Source organism: Terrapene carolina, unplaced genomic scaffold (genome assembly GCF_002925995.2).
Source record: "Terrapene carolina triunguis isolate 2854851 unplaced genomic scaffold, T_m_triunguis-2.0 Scaffold42, whole genome shotgun sequence".
In the NCBI taxonomy this organism is placed as follows: domain Eukaryota; kingdom Metazoa; phylum Chordata; order Testudines; family Emydidae; genus Terrapene; species Terrapene triunguis.
This window is the reverse complement of record NW_020664393.1, coordinates 5,256,039-5,275,102: the sequence shown is the minus strand read 5'-3', so window position 1 is coordinate 5,275,102 and position 19,064 is coordinate 5,256,039. Positions and strand designations below refer to the sequence as shown.

General features: G+C 42.1%; 1 protein-coding gene across 1 annotated transcript in view; it reads right to left on the bottom strand.

The window, feature by feature from the left end:
* Window positions 1–19,064, bottom strand: part of AK9 (adenylate kinase 9) — a 177,920-nt gene that overhangs the window by 133,246 nt on the left and 25,610 nt on the right. The window contains exons 9-15 of the mRNA XM_026656149.1: window positions 14,727–14,801; window positions 11,675–11,773; window positions 10,036–10,175; window positions 9,776–9,956; window positions 5,228–5,372; window positions 1,109–1,240; window positions 124–165 (exon numbers count right to left, since the gene is read on the bottom strand). Coding sequence (XP_026511934.1) covers window positions 124–165; window positions 1,109–1,240; window positions 5,228–5,372; window positions 9,776–9,956; window positions 10,036–10,175; window positions 11,675–11,773; window positions 14,727–14,801 — 814 coding nt within the window. The remainder of the gene's footprint in view (window positions 1–123; window positions 166–1,108; window positions 1,241–5,227; window positions 5,373–9,775; window positions 9,957–10,035; window positions 10,176–11,674; window positions 11,774–14,726; window positions 14,802–19,064) is intronic.

The following is a 19,064-nucleotide window of genomic DNA, read 5'->3' as shown; positions in this document are numbered from 1 at the left end:
TGTCAGGCAGAGACTAATGACTGCAGAATTAGACCCAAAGTTTATATCAATTACATGCATGGTTCAATAATTACCTGAATTATATTTCAAGCACTTGTGTTTGGGTGAATTAATCAGTTTTACCTGATGATTCAGCTTCTTGTTCTGAAGAATTGTCAGTCTTTTCTGTGTGAACATAAATATTAATATCTATTAACAGCGCAACACTAATTCATTTGTTTATATATAATTTAGTTAATTATACCTTTAGAATGTTTTTACATAACTCATGTTTACACAGCTCCAACTTCCATTCCTTCACAGCTCACATCCCCTACACCCAAATCATTCCCCACCCATTCCTTCCCAATACCCCATATCCTATATCTATTACAAAATATAAAAATTTAGATAAAGTCAATGGCAAAGTATTATAGATGGATTGGTTGTGGAGGGTTATGAAGGAGTGTGAATTGGGTATGTGGTATGTGGAGAAGATATGGAAGAGACAGAGCTGGGTACTCAGCGTGTGAGAGTTGAGAATGAGTATGTGGTGTGGAGGGATTGGTCAGGTATTAAAGAAAAGTAAGTTGGATTGTGAAGGCTGTGAGTTGAATGTGAAGGAAGTCTGAGACTGACATAGACATGTGGAGATTGTAAGGATGGTTGAATCAGGTGTGTGCCTCCTGGAAGCATAAAAGTTGCATATATATCAACAGAATAAAGTAATTTGAAGTATTGCCAGCGTATGCACCACAGCCTTAGTACTTTTTTTCTTAACCACCTACGAAAAACTCTTGTGCTATAGAAAAAAAAAGTGTATGGAAACAGCAGACTTTTCACCAAAATGCATGCCTAACTCCTATCAAAGTCAATGGGAATTTTTTTGCACATGGAGAAATGTAGCATTAGTATCAAAAGTACCTATCCTCACTGCTTTCAGAACAAACTGCAAAACTCACGTTTTCAGTTTAGCTTTTCCGCAGAACAACAAATAAGAAGATTTAAAATATTCTGACAATGGAGATGAGAAAAGGAGAAAGGGAAAAAATATATTTTCTTTTTTGAATATATGGCACTTGGATAGCACATAATGGTTGTGGGACAAAATAGATAAATATTTCTTTACCTTTGCTGGTGTCAGATCTTGTATCTCTACTCTGCTCTTCCATGCTTCTTTCTTCCTCAGGCTTAGTGGCCTCACTTTCTTCATATTCATCTGTTTCTTTGTAACTACCAGTTTCTTGGGCATCTATTACAGCTGTGAAATATCATTACATTTACAGAAGTCATAGCATAAGACAAAAACATATTTCTTTGAAATTACTTCTTTGACCCTAATTTCAGTAACTATTTGTCTTGAATAAAAACAGAAGCAAAATACTGTACCTGAAAAAGTTAAAAAACAAAACAAAACAGAAAAAGCATTTAAAAACATTATAAAGCACACTTGATGTGAGCATTTCTATAATCTTGATAGAGTGCAATGATTCTAAATATTGTCAAACTTAGAAATTTCTTTTTTTTTTTTGGAACACAGAATGTCCGTGAAATATGATGCAACTGCTGGCTTCCACCCCACAACTTAGCATGCTGGTAGCCTCCATGAAGCCAAGAACACTAGCAGCAGGGGCTTGGACAACAACAAGAGAGGAAAACACAACACCTGCAACCACTGGTCTCCTCCATGAAGTTAGAAATACCACCAGCCACCTCCACCATCCCCTCAACCCTCTTGTGTAGAAACATCATTTTCCCGCCTCAATTTTCTTGAGACTGAGATCTGACGAGAAGAGGGTGCCCTTTGTACCCTGTTCTGAGGACCTTTCTTTGTGTGCTGTGCCATGACAGCTTTGCTTTTCTGATCCCCATGTGCATGATGGCCAAAAAAGTAGAGTAAAGCTGTCAAGAGCTGCAGAATTGGAGGACTGGGATCATACTGGAGGTGTGAGCCTTGTGTTCTCAACTGTGATGAGCATAAGGAGATAAAGCAAGAGGGGACTGATATCTGTGTGAAAACCAATTGTTTAATACTTATTAACTATCACACTAGTTCATCATTGGGTCTTATTTAAAAGCACAGGGCAGTGGCTAACAGTGACCCTAGTTAGCAGCTCATACTGTTTAGTACAGGTTGGTGGTTAACAGAATCATCCTGATCCATGTTCTAATCATGGAGGAGGCCCCTGACTTTTTTTGTAGTGGTGAGAAGCGGTAGGTGACTCAGCTGTCCTTGTTCTAGTCAGTCAATGTGAGTTCCATGTAGAAAGTTTGTAGAAATACACTTCACACTGACATTCTTTAGCTTCATTTAGTGCACAAAATCACTAAAAAGAAGAGGAGAGTGAGGCAAAAGATGATGAATGGATATAGGACATTCTCATTAATGGGTTGATGTCTCAAAACCTTCAGTAAAGCTCATCCAAATTTGAACGGATGTTTTCATTGGTTACTTAATGTACTCCTAAAAAGAAGAGAGGGTTACTCACCTTGTGCAGTAATTGAGGTTCTTCGAGATGAGTGTCGTGTGGTTGCTCCACTGCAGGTGTCGGTGTGTCCCTGCGTCATAGATCGGAGATTTTCAGTAGCAGTGCTCAGTCGGGGCACGCGTGCATAGTAGTCATCTTGCGGTGCCATTGGCACCTCATCTAGCACATGCATGACCCAACACCTTCAGTTCTTTCTCTACTGCAGAGCTCTTTTAGCGAACTCTGAAGTGGAGGAGAGGCGGGTGCCTAGTGGAACACACATCTAAAGAACCTCAGTTACTGCACAAGGTGAGTAACCCTCTCTTCTTCTATGAGTGATGTCCCTGTGAGTGCTCCACTTCAGGTGATTGTAGAGCAGTGCCCCACTGTGGATGGAAGGGGCTTCAGATTCGCGTATGTTGTTACACAGAGCATAGTAAGGCCTATTATAGCATCTGACATAGAACTTTAAGTGATGGCATAGTGATGTGCAAAGGTATGCACAGAAGCCCAGGTAGCTACCCTGCAAATGTCAATTAGAGGTACATTGTTCAAGAAGGCTATAGACATTGCTATGGAATGTGTGGAGTGGTATCTGATCCCTCGTGGGTGTTTTGTGTTATGCAGTCGATAGCAAAGTTGGATACATGTAGAGATCCATTTGGATAGTCTCTGGGTTGATATTACGCATCCGTTGGAGCGTTCTGTTGTGGAAATAAACAGCCTTGGAGATTTCCAGAAGGGCTTGGTTCTGTCCAAGTAGAACGCTATGGCTCACCTGATGTCTAGTGTATGTAGAATGGCCTCTTATGAGTTCCCATGTGGTTTGGGGTAAAATGTGAGGAGGTGCATGGGTTGATTTATATGAAAAGATGTTAATATTTTAGGTAAAATTTTTGGGTGTGGTCTCAACGTGACTTTGTCCTTAAAGAATATGACATGGGGGGATCAGCCATTGGTGCCTCAATCTCACTCACTCATCTAGCTGAGGTGCTCGTGACCAAAAATGTGACTTTCATAGATAGATGAAGGAGTAAGCAGTTCGCCAAGGCTTCAAAAGGGGCTCTGGTGAGGCATATAAGCACAAGGTTTAAAACCCATGTGGGTGAAGATTATTGGACTTCCGGGTAAATGTTCTGTATGCCAGTGAGAAAGTGTTTAGTGACTGGGTGTGCAAATATGGAGGGTCCCTCAAACTTAGGGTGAAAGGCTGTAATAGCCGCTAGGTGAACTTTAATTGAGCTTATGGATAAGTCTGATTCCTTCAGTTCCAGTATGTAGTCCAGTATGAATGGGAGTAGTGCTGTGACTGCAGTCAACTGTTTTTGTTGGCACCATAGTGAGAATCAATTCCATTTTTGGAGATAAGTATTGCAAGTGGTGGATCTCATGCTATTTAATAACACGTTTCACTTGTTCTGAGCAGGCTAATTTGTCATATTGGAACCAAGTAGGAGCCACACTTTGAGATGAAGTTTCTCCAGATTTGGATGCGGTGTCCTGCCTTTGTTCTGTGAAAGGAGATCCGCCCACAGTGGAAGAGTTCGTGGGGCACAGACCACTATGCGCATCAGGTAAGGTTACTATGTCTGTCTGGCCCACATTGGAACTAATCAGTATGATATGGGACCTGTCAGTCTGTATCTTGTGAATTACTTGCGAGATTAGTGGTATCGGTGGGAATGCATATATGAGTGACGCATCCCATGGAATGAGGAAGGCATCCCCCAGTGACTGGGGTCCCAGTTCTGCCCTGGAGCAGAAGAGTGGGCACTTGTGGTTTATTGATGATGCAAACAGGTCTACAGAGGGAAAGTCCTATTTCTAGAATACTGACTGGAGGACTCTGTTGTTTATTTCCCATTTGTGCTCCTGGGAGAAATGTCTGCTTAGCATGTCCTCCATCATGTTCTGGCAACTGGGGAGGTAGGATGCTGCGATGGTTACATTGTGGAGTATGCACCAGTTTCATGGCCTCGGTGCATAGTGAGTGGGGACGAGCTCCTCCTTGGCAAATGATATAGAACATGGATGCTATGTTGTCGGTCAGTATCTGGATTGACTACAGCTGGTGAGCTTGGTAACCCCAGCTCTAAGGCAGCCCCCCAGGTGGACAGCCCTCGAGCCAGGGGCCCTGTAACCCACGATCCCAGCAGCCTGCTAGGCGGGCTCTGAGGAGTGGAGGAAACATGGAATTGGGAACAATTTTTTAATGGAATATCAAAAATTTCTAGCAACATTGAAATTTTCATCTCTAAAATTTTGATTTTGCAGAAAATGAATTTTGTGTTGGAAAATCATTCTGATGGAAAATTCTTGACCAGCTTTAGTCAGAACCATATTTTGAAGCTCCTTAGTGCATAACTATCACCCTCAATTCTAGAATATTTATATTCAATGTTCCACTTTGCCATTTCCCTCATTTGATCCCCATGTATATACACATTTAGTTAATATTTAACATATGATTTCCTTAATATTCTAATCACAGTTTTTCTGGAAAAGATTCTGGCTTGAAAATAAAACTGTGGAAAAGAACACAGCTTAATACAACATAGCATACCCATAGAGTAGACACAGCTGGGTAAAACAGTGAAGCCCAAAGAGAAATCCCATGCTTTGTGTAATTACTTTCCAGAACAACTTTACATCTCTATAACCATGATGCCATTTATATGTGCTGATAGAGGGTTTAAAACATTCCCAAATAGTAGCTGCTTTATTTAACTAACCTAAAAGCAAACAAGACAGCCCAAAAAGCTGGGAAACACCTTATTCACCTTGCTCTTTTAACATTTTTTCTATTTCCAGCTTATTTTTCACTTTTGTAATTGCAACATCTATTGCATCAATACGAGCTTGCTCAATGACTTTTTTCCTTGCTTCTTCCATACATGGTTGAATAAGTTTGTCCATATCAAGAACCTAAAGAAAATATTTGAAAACATAAAAATAAATCTAAGGCTTGGTCTACACTAACCCCCCAAATCGAACTAAGGTACGCAACTTCAGCTACGTGAATAACGTAGCTGAAGTTCGAAGTACCTTAGTTCGATCTTACCTCGGTCCACACGCGGCAGGCAGGCTCCCCCGTCGACTCCGCGGTACTCCTCTCGCCGAGCAGGAGTACCGCAGTCGACGGCGAGCACTTCCGAGTTCGACTTATCGCGTCCAGACAAGACGCGATAAGTCGAACCCAGAAGTTCGATTGCCAGCCGCCGAACTAGCGGCTGGGTATAGACGTACCCTAAATAATTAATCTTAATAAAATTTGATACATAGATGAACATATGCACAGATTCAGGCACAGATCACGCAATTCTGCAGTCAGTTACAATAGTAATTGTATTTGGAAAAACTACACAGATTTCAGTGAAAGCGGCATTTGTCTCATAGTTTGTTTGTGCAGTGAGTTATTTACAAGTTGTTACGAATTTTTCTTCTCTTATGTGCAAAAGATAAGACACAGACTCCCCACACAGTTAATGTAAATAACTGACAACTATCTTCCCCGTAAAGGAAAAATTAGGAGTATCATAATTGTAACCTCCAAAATAGGTTACTTTCCTGTAACTAGATTTCACAAAATTACTGCGTTTTTTCCACAAATCCATACATTTTGAATGTGTGCACTAATGACCCACTAAGAACATAAACCTACTCCTCTACCCCGATATAAAGCTGTCCTCGGGACCCAAAAAATCTTACTGCGTTATAGGTGAAACCGCATTATATCAAACTTGCTTTGATCTGCCGGAGCGCGCAGCCCTGCCCCCCCCGGAGCGCTGCTTTACCGCATTATATCCGAATTCGTGTTCTATAGGGTCGCGTTATATCGGGGTAGAGGTGTAATTAAATGGTCTCAGCATCTCTCTCAAGAAGATATGTAGGGGGAGAGAAGTGTGATCCAAACCCTGCAATGTGCTGAGTGCCTGCTGAGAACCCTCTAACCATTATAATCAATGGGAGCTGTGGATACTTAGCACCTCTCAAACTCTGGCCTTGTATATTTAAGATACAAGATTAAATTTTGTTTCAATTTTCTCTATATCCTCCAATAAGGGCTGCCTTACTAGTCTATAGTCATACAGTCACAACATGTATACAGTTAACATAAGGAAAGATATTATACTAGTAAAAATAAATTACTACATGAAAGTATTAAGGTAAAAGATTTATTACTACACTGCATAGTAAACCCAAACTCTGACTATGTTTAAGCTCAAGCCCTCTAACACATTCCAGTATCCTCTCACAACGCGGGCTGGCTGGCTCACCCAGGGGTATAAGTATGAGCCCGTATTCTGCTGTAGCATGCGTCCAAGCCCACACATTTAGCAGTGAAGATGGCAGTAGCAGAAGCCCAAGTTGCAAGGCTTGTGTTCAAACATGCCAGCAAGTTAAAGAAGTATGGGCTGGATGAATGGACTATAAGTTGGATAGAAAGCTGGTGAGATCGTCGGGCTCAACGGGCAGTGATCAATGGCTCCATGTCTAGTTGGCAGATGGTATCAAGCGGAGTGCCCCAAGGGTTGGTCCTGGGGCCAGTTTTGTTCAATATCTTCATTAATGATCAGGAGGATGGCGTGGACTGCACTCTCAGCAAGTTTGCAGATGACACTAAACTGGGAGGAGTGGTAGATACGCTGGAAGGTAGGGATAGCATACAGAGGGACCTAGACAAATTAGAGGATTGGGCCAAAAGAAATCTGATGAGGTTCAACAAGGAGAAGTGCAGAGTCCTGCACTTAGGACAGAAGAATCCCATACACTGCTACAGACTAGGGACCAAATGGCTAGGCAGCAGTTCTGCAGAAAAGGACCTAGGGGTCACAGTGGACGAGAAGCTGGATATGAGTCAACAGTGTGCCCTTGGTACCAAGAAGGCTAATGGCATTTTGGGCTGTATAAGTAGGGGCATTGCCAGCAGATTGAGGGACGTGATCATTCCTCTCTATTTGACATTGGTGAGGCCTCATCTGGAGTACTGTGTCCAGTTTTGGGCCCCACACTACAAGAAGGATGTGGAAAAATTGGAAAGAGTCCAACGGAGGGCAACAAAAATGATTAGGGGGCTGGAGCACATGACTTATGAGGAGAGGCTGAGGGAACTGGGATTGTTTAGTCTGTAGAAGAGAAGAATGAGGGGGGATTTGATAGCTGCTTTCAACTGAAAGGGGGTTCCAAAGAGGATGGATCTAGACTGTTCTCAGTGGTACCAGATGACAGAACAAGGAGTAACGGTCTCAAGTTGCAGTGGGGGAGGTTTAGATTGGATATTAGGAAAAACTTTTTCACTAGGAGGGTGGTGAAGCACTGGAATGGGTTACCTAGGGAGGTGGTGGAATCTCCTTCCTTAGAGATTTTTAAGGTCAAGCTTGACAAAGCCCTGGCTGGGATGATTTAGTTGGGGATTGGTCCTGCTTTGAGCAGGGGGTTGGACTAGATGACCTCCTGAGGTCCCTTCCAACCCTGATATTCTATGATTCTGCCAATGATATCCCACATTTCTCTCCCCCAACTTCCCATGTGATTCCTTGAATCGGAAGCAACGTCCTGGTTTAAATACAGCTCCTGGGCATTTAACTCTTCCCTTTCCATGCTGACTGTTTGATTGTTAACACAGTTAAGCCTTGCTTATTGCCCACCTCCCAGCACACTGCTAACTGGCCAGAAGAACACACCAACATACTGGCCAAGCTGTGGTGTGAGGAGAGCAAGATCCATTACTTTGGCAGCAGTACTAGAAACCTGCATGTTTATGAAGCCACAGAGGCTGGTGGCACTGGGGATCCACCATACTGATAATCAGGCCTGGGAACAGAGTAAGTACCACAAGACTGCCTATTGCAAAGTGAAGGATGGGACTGGTGTGTCAGGGAACAACTCAGCTTGCTACCCCTACTACAAGGAATTTGATTGGTTGTTGGGAACTGCACACAGCACATGGTCAACAGTCCTGCACGACAGTCTGCTGAGCAGGGATGGCATGCTTATAAACCCATGAAAAAAGGAAGCAAGGACAAGGGACACTCTTGGAAGAGAGCCTGGAGTTGCACAGAATAGACCACAATGCTGCCACCTGGCTTCGATCAGGCTACACAGGAGGATCAGATATTGGACATCCTGGGTCAATATTTGGAGGGCCTGTTTGGGAATGACCCTGGGGAGGAGTCTGCAGAGGAAGAAACAGCACAATAAGCCCCGGAGCCAGAGCCTGGTATGTAGCAGTCACCATTTTTAGTGTTATTGCTATTAAGAATGGGGGGATTTCCAAATTATGCCCAATATAATTGTCATTACATGCTGGGTGTGTGTGTGGATTTTGCTTGTGCTGAGGCCAATAGCCATGCCATTTTTCTAAACCACCTCAGCCTGACACCATTTGGGATGTAAGATGGATTCCAGGACTGGAAAAAAATTAAACAAGCAGCAAGCATTAACTTTTTACTAGAAACACAGTTATTGTTTGAAAGAGGTTTGGGGTATTAGCCTTCTGAAGCACAGATTCATATTTTTTTTTTGCATGTACAGTTCTGCTTATAAGTTGGCTACAGGGCCAGCTCTAGGCACCAGCAAAACAAGCTGGTGCTTGGGGCGGCACATTTTTAGGGGCGGCATGTCCGGCGCCAGAATGCCGCCCCTAAAAATGTGCCGCGGCCGCCCTAGCTCACCTCCGCTGCTGCTGCCACGGCGCGCGAAACAGCTGATTCGCGCGCCGCTACTCGCCCTCCCTCCCAGGCTCTCAAACCTGGGAGGGAGGGGGAGACTCCGAGTGGCCGCGGCGCGGGCGCCGCTTCTCCCCCTCCCTCCTAGGCTTGAGAGCCTGGGGGGAGGAGGCAGGGCTGGGGATTTGGGGAAGGGGCGGAGTTGAGGCGGGGCCGGGGGGGGGGGCGCGGCCAAAATTGTTTTTGCCTTGGGCGGCAAAAATCCTAGAGCCGGCCCTGGTTGGCTATGCCAGAATGCCCTCCTGGCACAGCTGTAGTCTTCTGTGGATAAAGGGCAAAGTACATGCTCAAAGATGAGCTTGGAAAGCATGGGTTTGCATGCGCAGGTACACGAATATGGGTCTACTAAGCGGTGTGGACATAGCCTTAGTGGAATGAGAGGGTGGCATGTATCACTGTTTGAGATCAGACATATCGATAGTCTTCACATCAAACTGCTGTGACTAAAGACAATCTGAACAATATGTACTACTTTTAAACAGAAGTGAAGAGCATACGTATAGTATCTTACATCTAACATCCTTACTACTATTCAAATAACATTCTAAAATCTGGAAGTCTAACCCTACAAGTTACTTAAAAATATTTATATATACCCACCTTTCCTTTATATTTGTTTGCAATCCAGTTACAAAGAGTTGTTTTTCCAGACAATGGAGGTCCAAATACTACTACTTTACAAGGAGGAAGTGGCATAGGTGGTAGCAGATAGGGACGTGGATTCAACATAAATTCTCTCAATGCTTCTTGAGATGAAAATAAATACATTTTACCTAGGAAACTTTAAAAAAATTGAAAAATATACATGGTTAATCTTAAAACATAGATCTAACACCCAAATCATACCAAATTTTGCTTACCTGACAGCTAAATCTGGAAGCCCCATTACAATGTTACCCTCTTTTAAAGCTACAGGACATGCTCGACCCCACCTGCTTCTACACCATCGGTATCTAGGTGCTATTATTTTGAAGGATGAAAGAGTCCGGAAAAGTTCATCCTGTTAATTAGAACAACAATAAAAGTATATGTACCTTTTTACCTATATTTTGTATATGCCCTATTTTGTGTGGTTTATCATTTTGAAATATTTTCTAAGAAAGTGAGTATACCCTTCTTAAAGAATTGTTGCACTGTGCTTAGTAGCTCTTTTAAAACCAAAATATGTGAATTCATTAAGTTTTTTTCAGACTAGCAGTACTCCACTGTAAGGAATAACTATCTGAGATATTTCATTTTTAAACATAATGATTTGTAGTAAAAACAAATATATACATTTTTAAAAGAGCATGAAGCACTAATAACTTACATTATATCTTCAGAGCTGGCATTTCTAAAAGACTCAATAATAAAGTGAGTCATAGGAGATTGGGAGAAAGAGAAAATCTTAAATACATTGGGCAGTACAAGTAATCCTTAGCTAAGGAGATTGGTATTGGAGGGGCAAAGAGGAGACCAAAAGCTGAGGAGATGCAAACACCTGAGTTCTAGGTTTGTGGAATGGAAATGCCAATTATGATATATTAATCATTTGACAGAACTATTTGCAAGATATATCAAACAGAGGATGGGAAACATATCCATTACCAAAATTACTTTTTGTCTTTCTCAATACACAGGAATCTTACTCATTGACCATTCACAGGATCTATTAAAGATGTATTCTGTGAAAATATATTTTTTTCTGTAAAAGTAACCATAGTCAGGAAGGTCTCACTAGCAACTTTACAAATCTTTGATGATTTGGTGACACAACAGGAAAGATCACTATGCATACTTATTAGTATAAAGGATGTCATTGGATATCATACTGATGAGCCCTAAGAATTTTCTGTCTGTAAAACATCTATGTTCTCAGTTGCACATTGAAGGGGCCCACAGGACTTCTCTTTTTCAGGAGATCTCCCTACAGAAATCACACTATAGATGAAGATAGAAGAGGTCAACACTAATCTACCTTATTTCTACTTTAATGTGGAAAGTAAAATGTGTCTGCTTTTAGGAACTGAAGCACATAGGGTTTTTATTTTTGTTTTTTATCAGATATGTCACAAAGCCTCCAGGGGAAAAATGGAAATGGTATGAAACCAGCCTGCTGATGGGATTTTTATTCTTTGACCAAATTTTCTTTCAACAAATCTTTTTTTATGAAGGATTTTCTCTAGGTTTTTTTCAAAATAGCTTCAGTCCAAAGCCTTCTTAATCAGATCCTTTTTACGATTAAAGGCATATGCTTCCCATACTTGTTTTATCTAGAGATATTTACTAAAGTTCTGATCTGTAAATGGGTAGGTGTGAAACTCATTTTTTAAATCCACTTCTTTGCCACACTAGCACACTGTAGATGCCTCCACTGCTTGAATTTATAATCTTTGATGATAAAGCAGGGCATCTAAAACAAAGTTATCATAGTCAAAGTACATAATATAAAGAATAATGCACAAATACTGTAATTACTGCAGGCAATCAAATTTCTAGAAATGCAAATTTCACACTTACAGTTTCCATCCCCTCTGAGAGCTCTTCTTCTGGGTTTTGAAGTCTGGTTATAAGAGCTCCATTTCGAAGGCCCATGGATTGAAGCCGGGCTATCACGGACTAAAGAAAAAAGTTATTTTGAATAAATTAACATTTAAAATTGCTTTTGTGATCTGAAAAAATCCTTGATGTGTTTGAAAATTATAACTTGGTATTTATATATTGCTAGTATACACAGCATTGCCCAGTAGTACAGCCAGGGGCCCTGTTACATATTCAGCAGAGTTCCCATTGGATGTTCAGGGGGATAGACCATGCAGAAACCTCTTACTGCAGCCCTAACTTTCCTGCCTCTCCTCATGAAATGAGTCCCAGACTTGTAAATGGTCTAGAGCTGGGGAGGGATAGATAATACTGCAAAGGCTTTCTGCTCATTAGGGAGTGGGTGAGACCTGTATGCAAAGGGTTTTCATGGTGTGTGATAAAAGGGGTGAGGAGACAATTTAAATGATTTCCTTTGGTGATCAGAATCTGTTTATAGACCTGGAAGTTAGTACAAGTTTTTGTTATTCATTAAGCAAAAATACATTAAAAAAGAAGCCTGTCAATGGGAATTAACTGATATTACAATGTATCTAAGATACAGGCTCCTGTCCTAGGTACAGGAAGTATGCATGCAAATATTCTTGAGATCAAGAAAGCAAATTTTGCCATGATGAGCATATAATGAGCTTTGCCATTATTCAGGGGTGGGTATAAACAGATTGTGGGTATTATTACATAACCAGATGATCTTTAATATATTTATTCATATTGAATCTCTCTATTTTAGTGTTTTGATATAAATTTGGGCCCCAATTCTGCAAACACACACGTGCTTAATTTTATTACCATAAGTAATATTACCATAAGTTATTACCATATTACTTATTAGTAATAAAATTAAGCACATCAAGTCAAGTAGTAAAGTTAAGCACATGTATAAGTGCTTACTGGAGCATGGTCCTAATTTGTATTCAGGGGAGTGAGAATATGGTGAAATGGCAGTGATGGAGTACTGTCCATGAGGTTAAAGACACTCCCATTTTTTTCATTTTACACCTCCCCCTCGCTGCCCCATGTTGCAACAGCCACCCGTCTTGCCGAAGCACAGGAAAGGACTCCCATCATTGCTCATTAACACCGCTTTTTAGTTAGGAGGAAAGTTGGCTATAAAGTGACATGAGAATTTAACTTCAACTACAGGGGCTAAGCACACAGACTCCATAGAACTTCTGGGAAATGGAAAATACCATCCAGAAATGTAATCCATGTCTCACTTTGCAATGCTAAGCAATGCCACAATGCCATTAAAAATGGCTGAACTATTTTTTAGGTTAAATTATGCTAAACTAATTCGTAAAATATATTTTATTGAATAATAATTGAAAAACATTAGTAAAGTATAATCCCATTTATCCAAAATCTCCACATTAACTGAATCCCTTTCTTGTCCCCTATGTATCTCATGCTGGGGGACAAGGAAGGGATTTGGATAATGCAGAGGTTCAGATAATAGAGCAGTGACCCCCGACTGGACTGCAAGGAGGAGGAAATCCATGGTATGCCCACATCTTGAAAACTATGTGCAGATGTGGTCACCCCATCTCAAAAAAGATATATTGGAATTGGAAAAGGTTCAGAAAAGGGCAATAAAAATTATTAGGGGTTTGGAACAGCTGCCATATGAGGAGAGATTAATAAGACTTGACCTTTCAGCTTGGAAAAGAGACGATTAAAGGGGGAATATGATAGAGGTCTATAAAATCATGACTGGTGTAGAGAAAGTAAATAAGGAAGTGTCATTTACTCCTTCTCATAACACAAGAACTAGGGGTCACCAAATGAAATTAATAGGCAGCAGGTTTAAAATAAACAAAAGGAAGTATTTTTTCACACAACACCCAGTCTGGAACTTCTTGCCAGAGGATGTTGTGAAGGCCAAGACTATAACAGGATTCAAAAAAGAACTAGATAAGTTCATGGAGGATAGGCCCATCAATGGCTATTAGCCAGAATGGGCAGGGATGGTGTCCCTAGCCTCTGTTTGCCAGAAGCTGGTAAATGGGTGACAGGGGATGGATCACTTGATGCTTACCTGTTCTGTTCATTCCCTGTGGGACACCTGGCATTGGCCACTGTCGGAAGACAGGATATTGGGCTAGATGGACCTTTGGTCTGACCCGGTATGGCCATTCTTATGTAAGACAAGCCCCAAGCCATGGTAGAGGCCACCCTGCTGCTGAATGGCTCCTGCAGCAATGCAGGGAACCCTCTGCAGCCCAGATGTCATAGGAGGGAGGGAATGGGGCTGTGACAACGGAGCTGCAGAGGGCTCCCTGCTCTGCCGCAGGGCTGCTGACACCCAATCCCTGCAGGTGCAAGGAGGGAAGGCTGTAGTCCTGGCAGGGCAGCGCAGAGGCTGGCTGGGGGTCTCTGCTCTGCCCTACACCTTGCACCTACAGGAATTGGGTATCACTAGGTCTGTGGCAGTACAGGGAACCCTCTGAGGCCCGCTGTCATGGGAGTGAGTGAGCAGGGCAGAACAGAAATCCCGGTTTAGGACTGCCAGGAAGAGGAGGACGAGCTCCCAGCTGTGGGGCAGGCCCCCCTGCTGCTGAATGATTCCTACCTTCTCCATTATCCAAACTCTCAATTATCCAAATAAAATCTATACCCCGCCCCCCCCCAGGCTATCTGGATAATCAGGAGTATAATGTAAATGCCTTTATAACTTCATCCATGCTAATAATGGTGTTTGTCAATTTAACAAATTACATTAAATGATGACGATGATAACCTGATGCAACATGATATGGCTTGTTGCTAAAATATGGAATGTTTAGTAAGCATAATCAGATTTCTTTTGGTAGTAACAAGTGGAACAGGCATCCCAAAGACGTTATTTTCTAGCAATTGTGTCATGAATTATAGAGCAATAACGTTGCCAATATCATCTTAATAGAGATGATAGCTACAGCACACAGGTTCTCTTCTAGTGTAAATTGTCTTAGTTTATGTGCAGTGTACTTACTGCAAAGAGCTCATTTGGGTGCTTATTTCCGTCCAGTTCAATAAGATACTGAGAATCTTGCTCAGCCATCATGTCCTGTATGTTTAAGAAAAAAGACACACATACACCCTTTAACTGAGTATGACCAACAATTAATGACACTGGGTCTGATCCTGTTCACATTGAAGTCAACGGCAAAACTCACATGAATTCCCATGGCAGTAGGATTCAGTCCATAGATTAAAAACAAACAGCATTTAGACTGCATGACTAAAAGTCATGGGTATCAATCCAAGGCTTCTGGAAAGGAACTTCTATTTTAATAGTGAAAATTAAATATCTTGAGAATTTCAAAATTATAGTTACAGTGAGGTCATAGATCAAATAAAAAATCATATATCAAGCCCAACATATTTTTAAGTATCTAGAGAAAATAAGCTTAAAGATGATATGACCGTCAACTCCTAATAGTCTCTGATATAACTTTCTGCCCATAGTAGTCTAGGCTGCCAAGGTTGAGAGTCCTAATTGTCCTTAAGTTTATCAGATGAGTCATAGACGTCACTGCCTGGAGACCGGAGTTCTAAACCTGGTCCTGACACTGAATTTCTATGGGAACTTGAACAATTTACCTTTCTTAGCCTCAGTTTCCTCATCTGGAAAATGGGGATAATTATGTTTATCTACTTCATAGGGATGTTGTGAGGCATAGATAAACAATACTTGTCAAGTGCTAACTGCAAAATATTGTTGCCCCTTGACCAGAGTAGTTGGTCAATATTTGGGGCGTTGCTAGGTTGTTTCCATTAGGAAGATAAACTGATGATAGAGTCAGGTGTTTCTTTGGCGCAGTAGTGTTTATTTACAAAGAAGGTATACAAAGTCCTGTTTCCCTGAACACAGTAGAAACAAACAAGAGTCAGTTTCCTTGCTTCACAATTTCCATGCCTACCTTTCCAGCCACTACTCTGCCCAAAATAAGCTCTTTCACTTGGATTCCTCTCAGGGCCAAACTGACACTGCTTTTCTGGCTCTCTCCTGGCTTTCTGCATGTGACCACCACAGAAACACACAGCTCCAACCAAAGAATAGCCCAGCCAATATGTTTCCAATGACTTCCAGGGCAAAAACAATGAAACAGGAGGAGAAAGATCTGTTAGGAACTGTGAGGAGGAAGGTGGCAGAGAGGAGAGGAGAGGCCTATTGGAGACTGAGTGCTGCAGGGGCCTCTTCAATAGTGAGGGTAGCTGTACTTCAGATACTTCCCTATCTGGAATTATAGAAATAACATTAGTGTATGTAATGGAATATTAAACTGTATTATACTGTTATACTGTTATGCCACTAGTGGACCATGTCTAAAATACCTTTTTTAAAGTTAAGCTTAGCTATACCTGGCAGTGTATTAAATGATCTTATGCTGAGCACATCTGATGTGCATAAGCAAGCTATGTAGCCATTCCATATCAGGTACAGAAGTACATGACATGGTGTCATGCTTTCTACCACAGAGAAATGTGGTTTATGAAAGAGCATGTTTACATCAGAGAATTCAAGAGCCAGGGGAAAATGTTGAATGTTTTATAAGAGATTGGCATACGTTGGTTGAAAACTGTGGGAATGCAAAACATGAAAATACCAGAGACAGGCTGGTTACTGGGTTAACAGATCAAAATATTTCACAGTAGCCATAACTGAAGAGAGCTTTAACACTAGGCACAGCTATATTGAGAGCAAAAAAGTCTGAGCTGGTGAGACAGCAAAACCTAGAGCAACCTGACAAACTTGAAAAACCTGAAACTAGCTTAGAAACTGTAAAGAGACAATTGAGTGTTAAACGTCACTGGCATAAAACCCCTGAGGCAAGGAACTCCCAGGCTAAGAGGAACAAATTCCAACCTGCAGGCACAAGGTGTGGAAAAAGTCACATGATGAAACGTGTCCAACCAAAGACACACAATGTCATAAATGCATGAAATATGGACATTTTGGAGCTGTTTGCCACATGAAAGTAGTCAGGGAATTGACTCATATTACAGACAATCAAGAGCCATTGTTTCTGGGATCTATCACTTGCGATGACATACACCCTGCCTGGAGAGTGAAACTGAATAATCATGGCAAGGCTATTGACTTTAAAATTGACTCAGGAACTGACATCACAGTCATCACAGAAGGGACTTGCAATCACCTTCAACCCCTTCCAGAGCTGAAGTTGCCTGACACAGCTCTGACTAACCTTGGAGTTATTCTGAACTTTCTGGGCCAGTTCACCACAGAAACTTATAAAGACAAAAGCTTTGCATTCAGAGGTATGTGGTCAAAGGATCAAAGACCAGTGACCTTCTCAGCTGCAGCATGGCAGCCATGATGGACCTAGTGAGAAAGGTGGAGGAGCTTGAGAGAGGATTTGATAATATTAGACTTTTGAAAGGAGATCCAGTACAAATAAACTTAAGAGACAATGCTGAACAATACAGTGTACAAACACCCCTACCTGCAAAACCTTGGAAGAGACTAGCTTCAGATTTATGTGAATTAAAATGACATGCCTGGTCGTAGAGGACTATTTTTCCAGGTTGTAGTGGGGCAGTTACCCCACACCATGAAGAGTAGGGGTTAAAGCAGGCCAGAGGGAGTCTGTGCAGAGGCCTCCAATTAGAGGAGGGCTCACTAAGTGAGCCAATTGGGAGGTGGCTTGTTGAAGCGGCCAATCAGGGCCAGCAGGGGCCATATCTAAAGGGCTGCTCAACAGAGCAGAGGGCAGTCTCTCCCTGGCTTGCTAGGGAGAAGGACTGGCTGCCTAGGAGCACCATAGCTAGAGCAGTGATGGGTAGGGTAGCAGAGCAGAAGGAGCATCTAGCTGACTGCTGCCAGACTGAGGCCCTGGAGGAAGGGCAGATAAGGTGCTAGGGCTGTGGGGGAAGTGGCCCAGGGAAAAGAAGCAGCAGAGGAGTTGGAGGAGGGGCTGCCAGCTATAGGGTCCCTCCCCCTTCCTTTGCCCCCACTTGCCCTGAGGGAAGTGGCCAACACAGACTACAGTTTGCTCCTGGAGCAAGGGACTAGACTGGGGACTGCAGCAGGCCACTGAGGCAAGTGGCTGGACTATAGACTGCTGGTTCTCCCGAAAGGGGGGAGAGACAGCGGAGTGGGGCACAGCCCAGAAGAGGATGCCACGGTCTGAGGAGCGACGTGGGTCACAGAGTGCTGGAGACAGCAAAGTGGGAGTAACGGTGAGTGAGACACCACCAGAGGAGGGCACCCTGTGGAATGACTTAAGCTAATTCCCAGAACGGCCAGCAGGAGGTGCCACAGTGGTGAGTCCCGCCCCATTACACAGGTATATAGAAATAATGTACTGGAAAGACATGATGTTGCTATGTTATCAAAAAACGGAAGTACATTTTTGCTCACTTCAGTATTCCAGAACAATTAGTGATGGACAACAGACCAGAATTCACTGTAGCAGAATTTAAGTCATTCTGAACTAAATATGATTTTGAGCGTATTACTAGCAGCCCACATTATGGAAAGATTGAGAGAGCTGTACAGAAAATCCTATAGTAGGAAGATCCGTTCCTTACTCTTCTGAGTTACAGATCAGCACCAACAGCAGCTACTGGATACAGTCCAGCACAACTCCTAATAGGAAGACAAGAACTACTGTTCCAACTTTGGAAAAGAATCTATCTCCAAAGTGGGCAGACATGAAGGCAAAAAGAGATGAACAGTTTTACAATAGACAACACTCAATTAGAGAATTGCCAGGTCTGGAACCAGGTGACCATGTTCATGTCAAACTGGGTGGAGAAAAAGGATGGACAACTCCAGTTGTTGTAAAGAAAAAGAATTCAGTGCCCAGACCGTATGTGATCGAGACCAACAGTGGAGAGTTCAACAGAAACTGCTGAAATCTACAGCTTGTTCCTCAGAAAGAACAATCAACAGAGCAAACCATACAGATGGCACATGCAGAATAAGAAGATGACAACTTCAAACCAACCACAGGCAGTCATTGCAACTAATGAACAGCCAGATGACCAAACTGTTATGTTTGAATAGTAAAATTAGAAAAAGAGTATGATTCAGAGACACTTAACAGACTGATATGTACTGAACTTCAAAGATAGCACGATAGTGTAAATATTGTAAGTGGTAGGAAAGTAGAAATTAAAAGGGGAGATGTAATGGAATGCTAAACTGTATTATACTGTTTTGCCTATTGGAGGCACTGTGAGTAAAAGACCTTATGTAAAGCTAATCTTATCTGGATCTTATGATGAACACAGCTGGTGTGTATAAGCAAGGTCTGTAGCCAGTCAACATTTGGTATGGAAGTACATGACAGTGTAGTTCTCA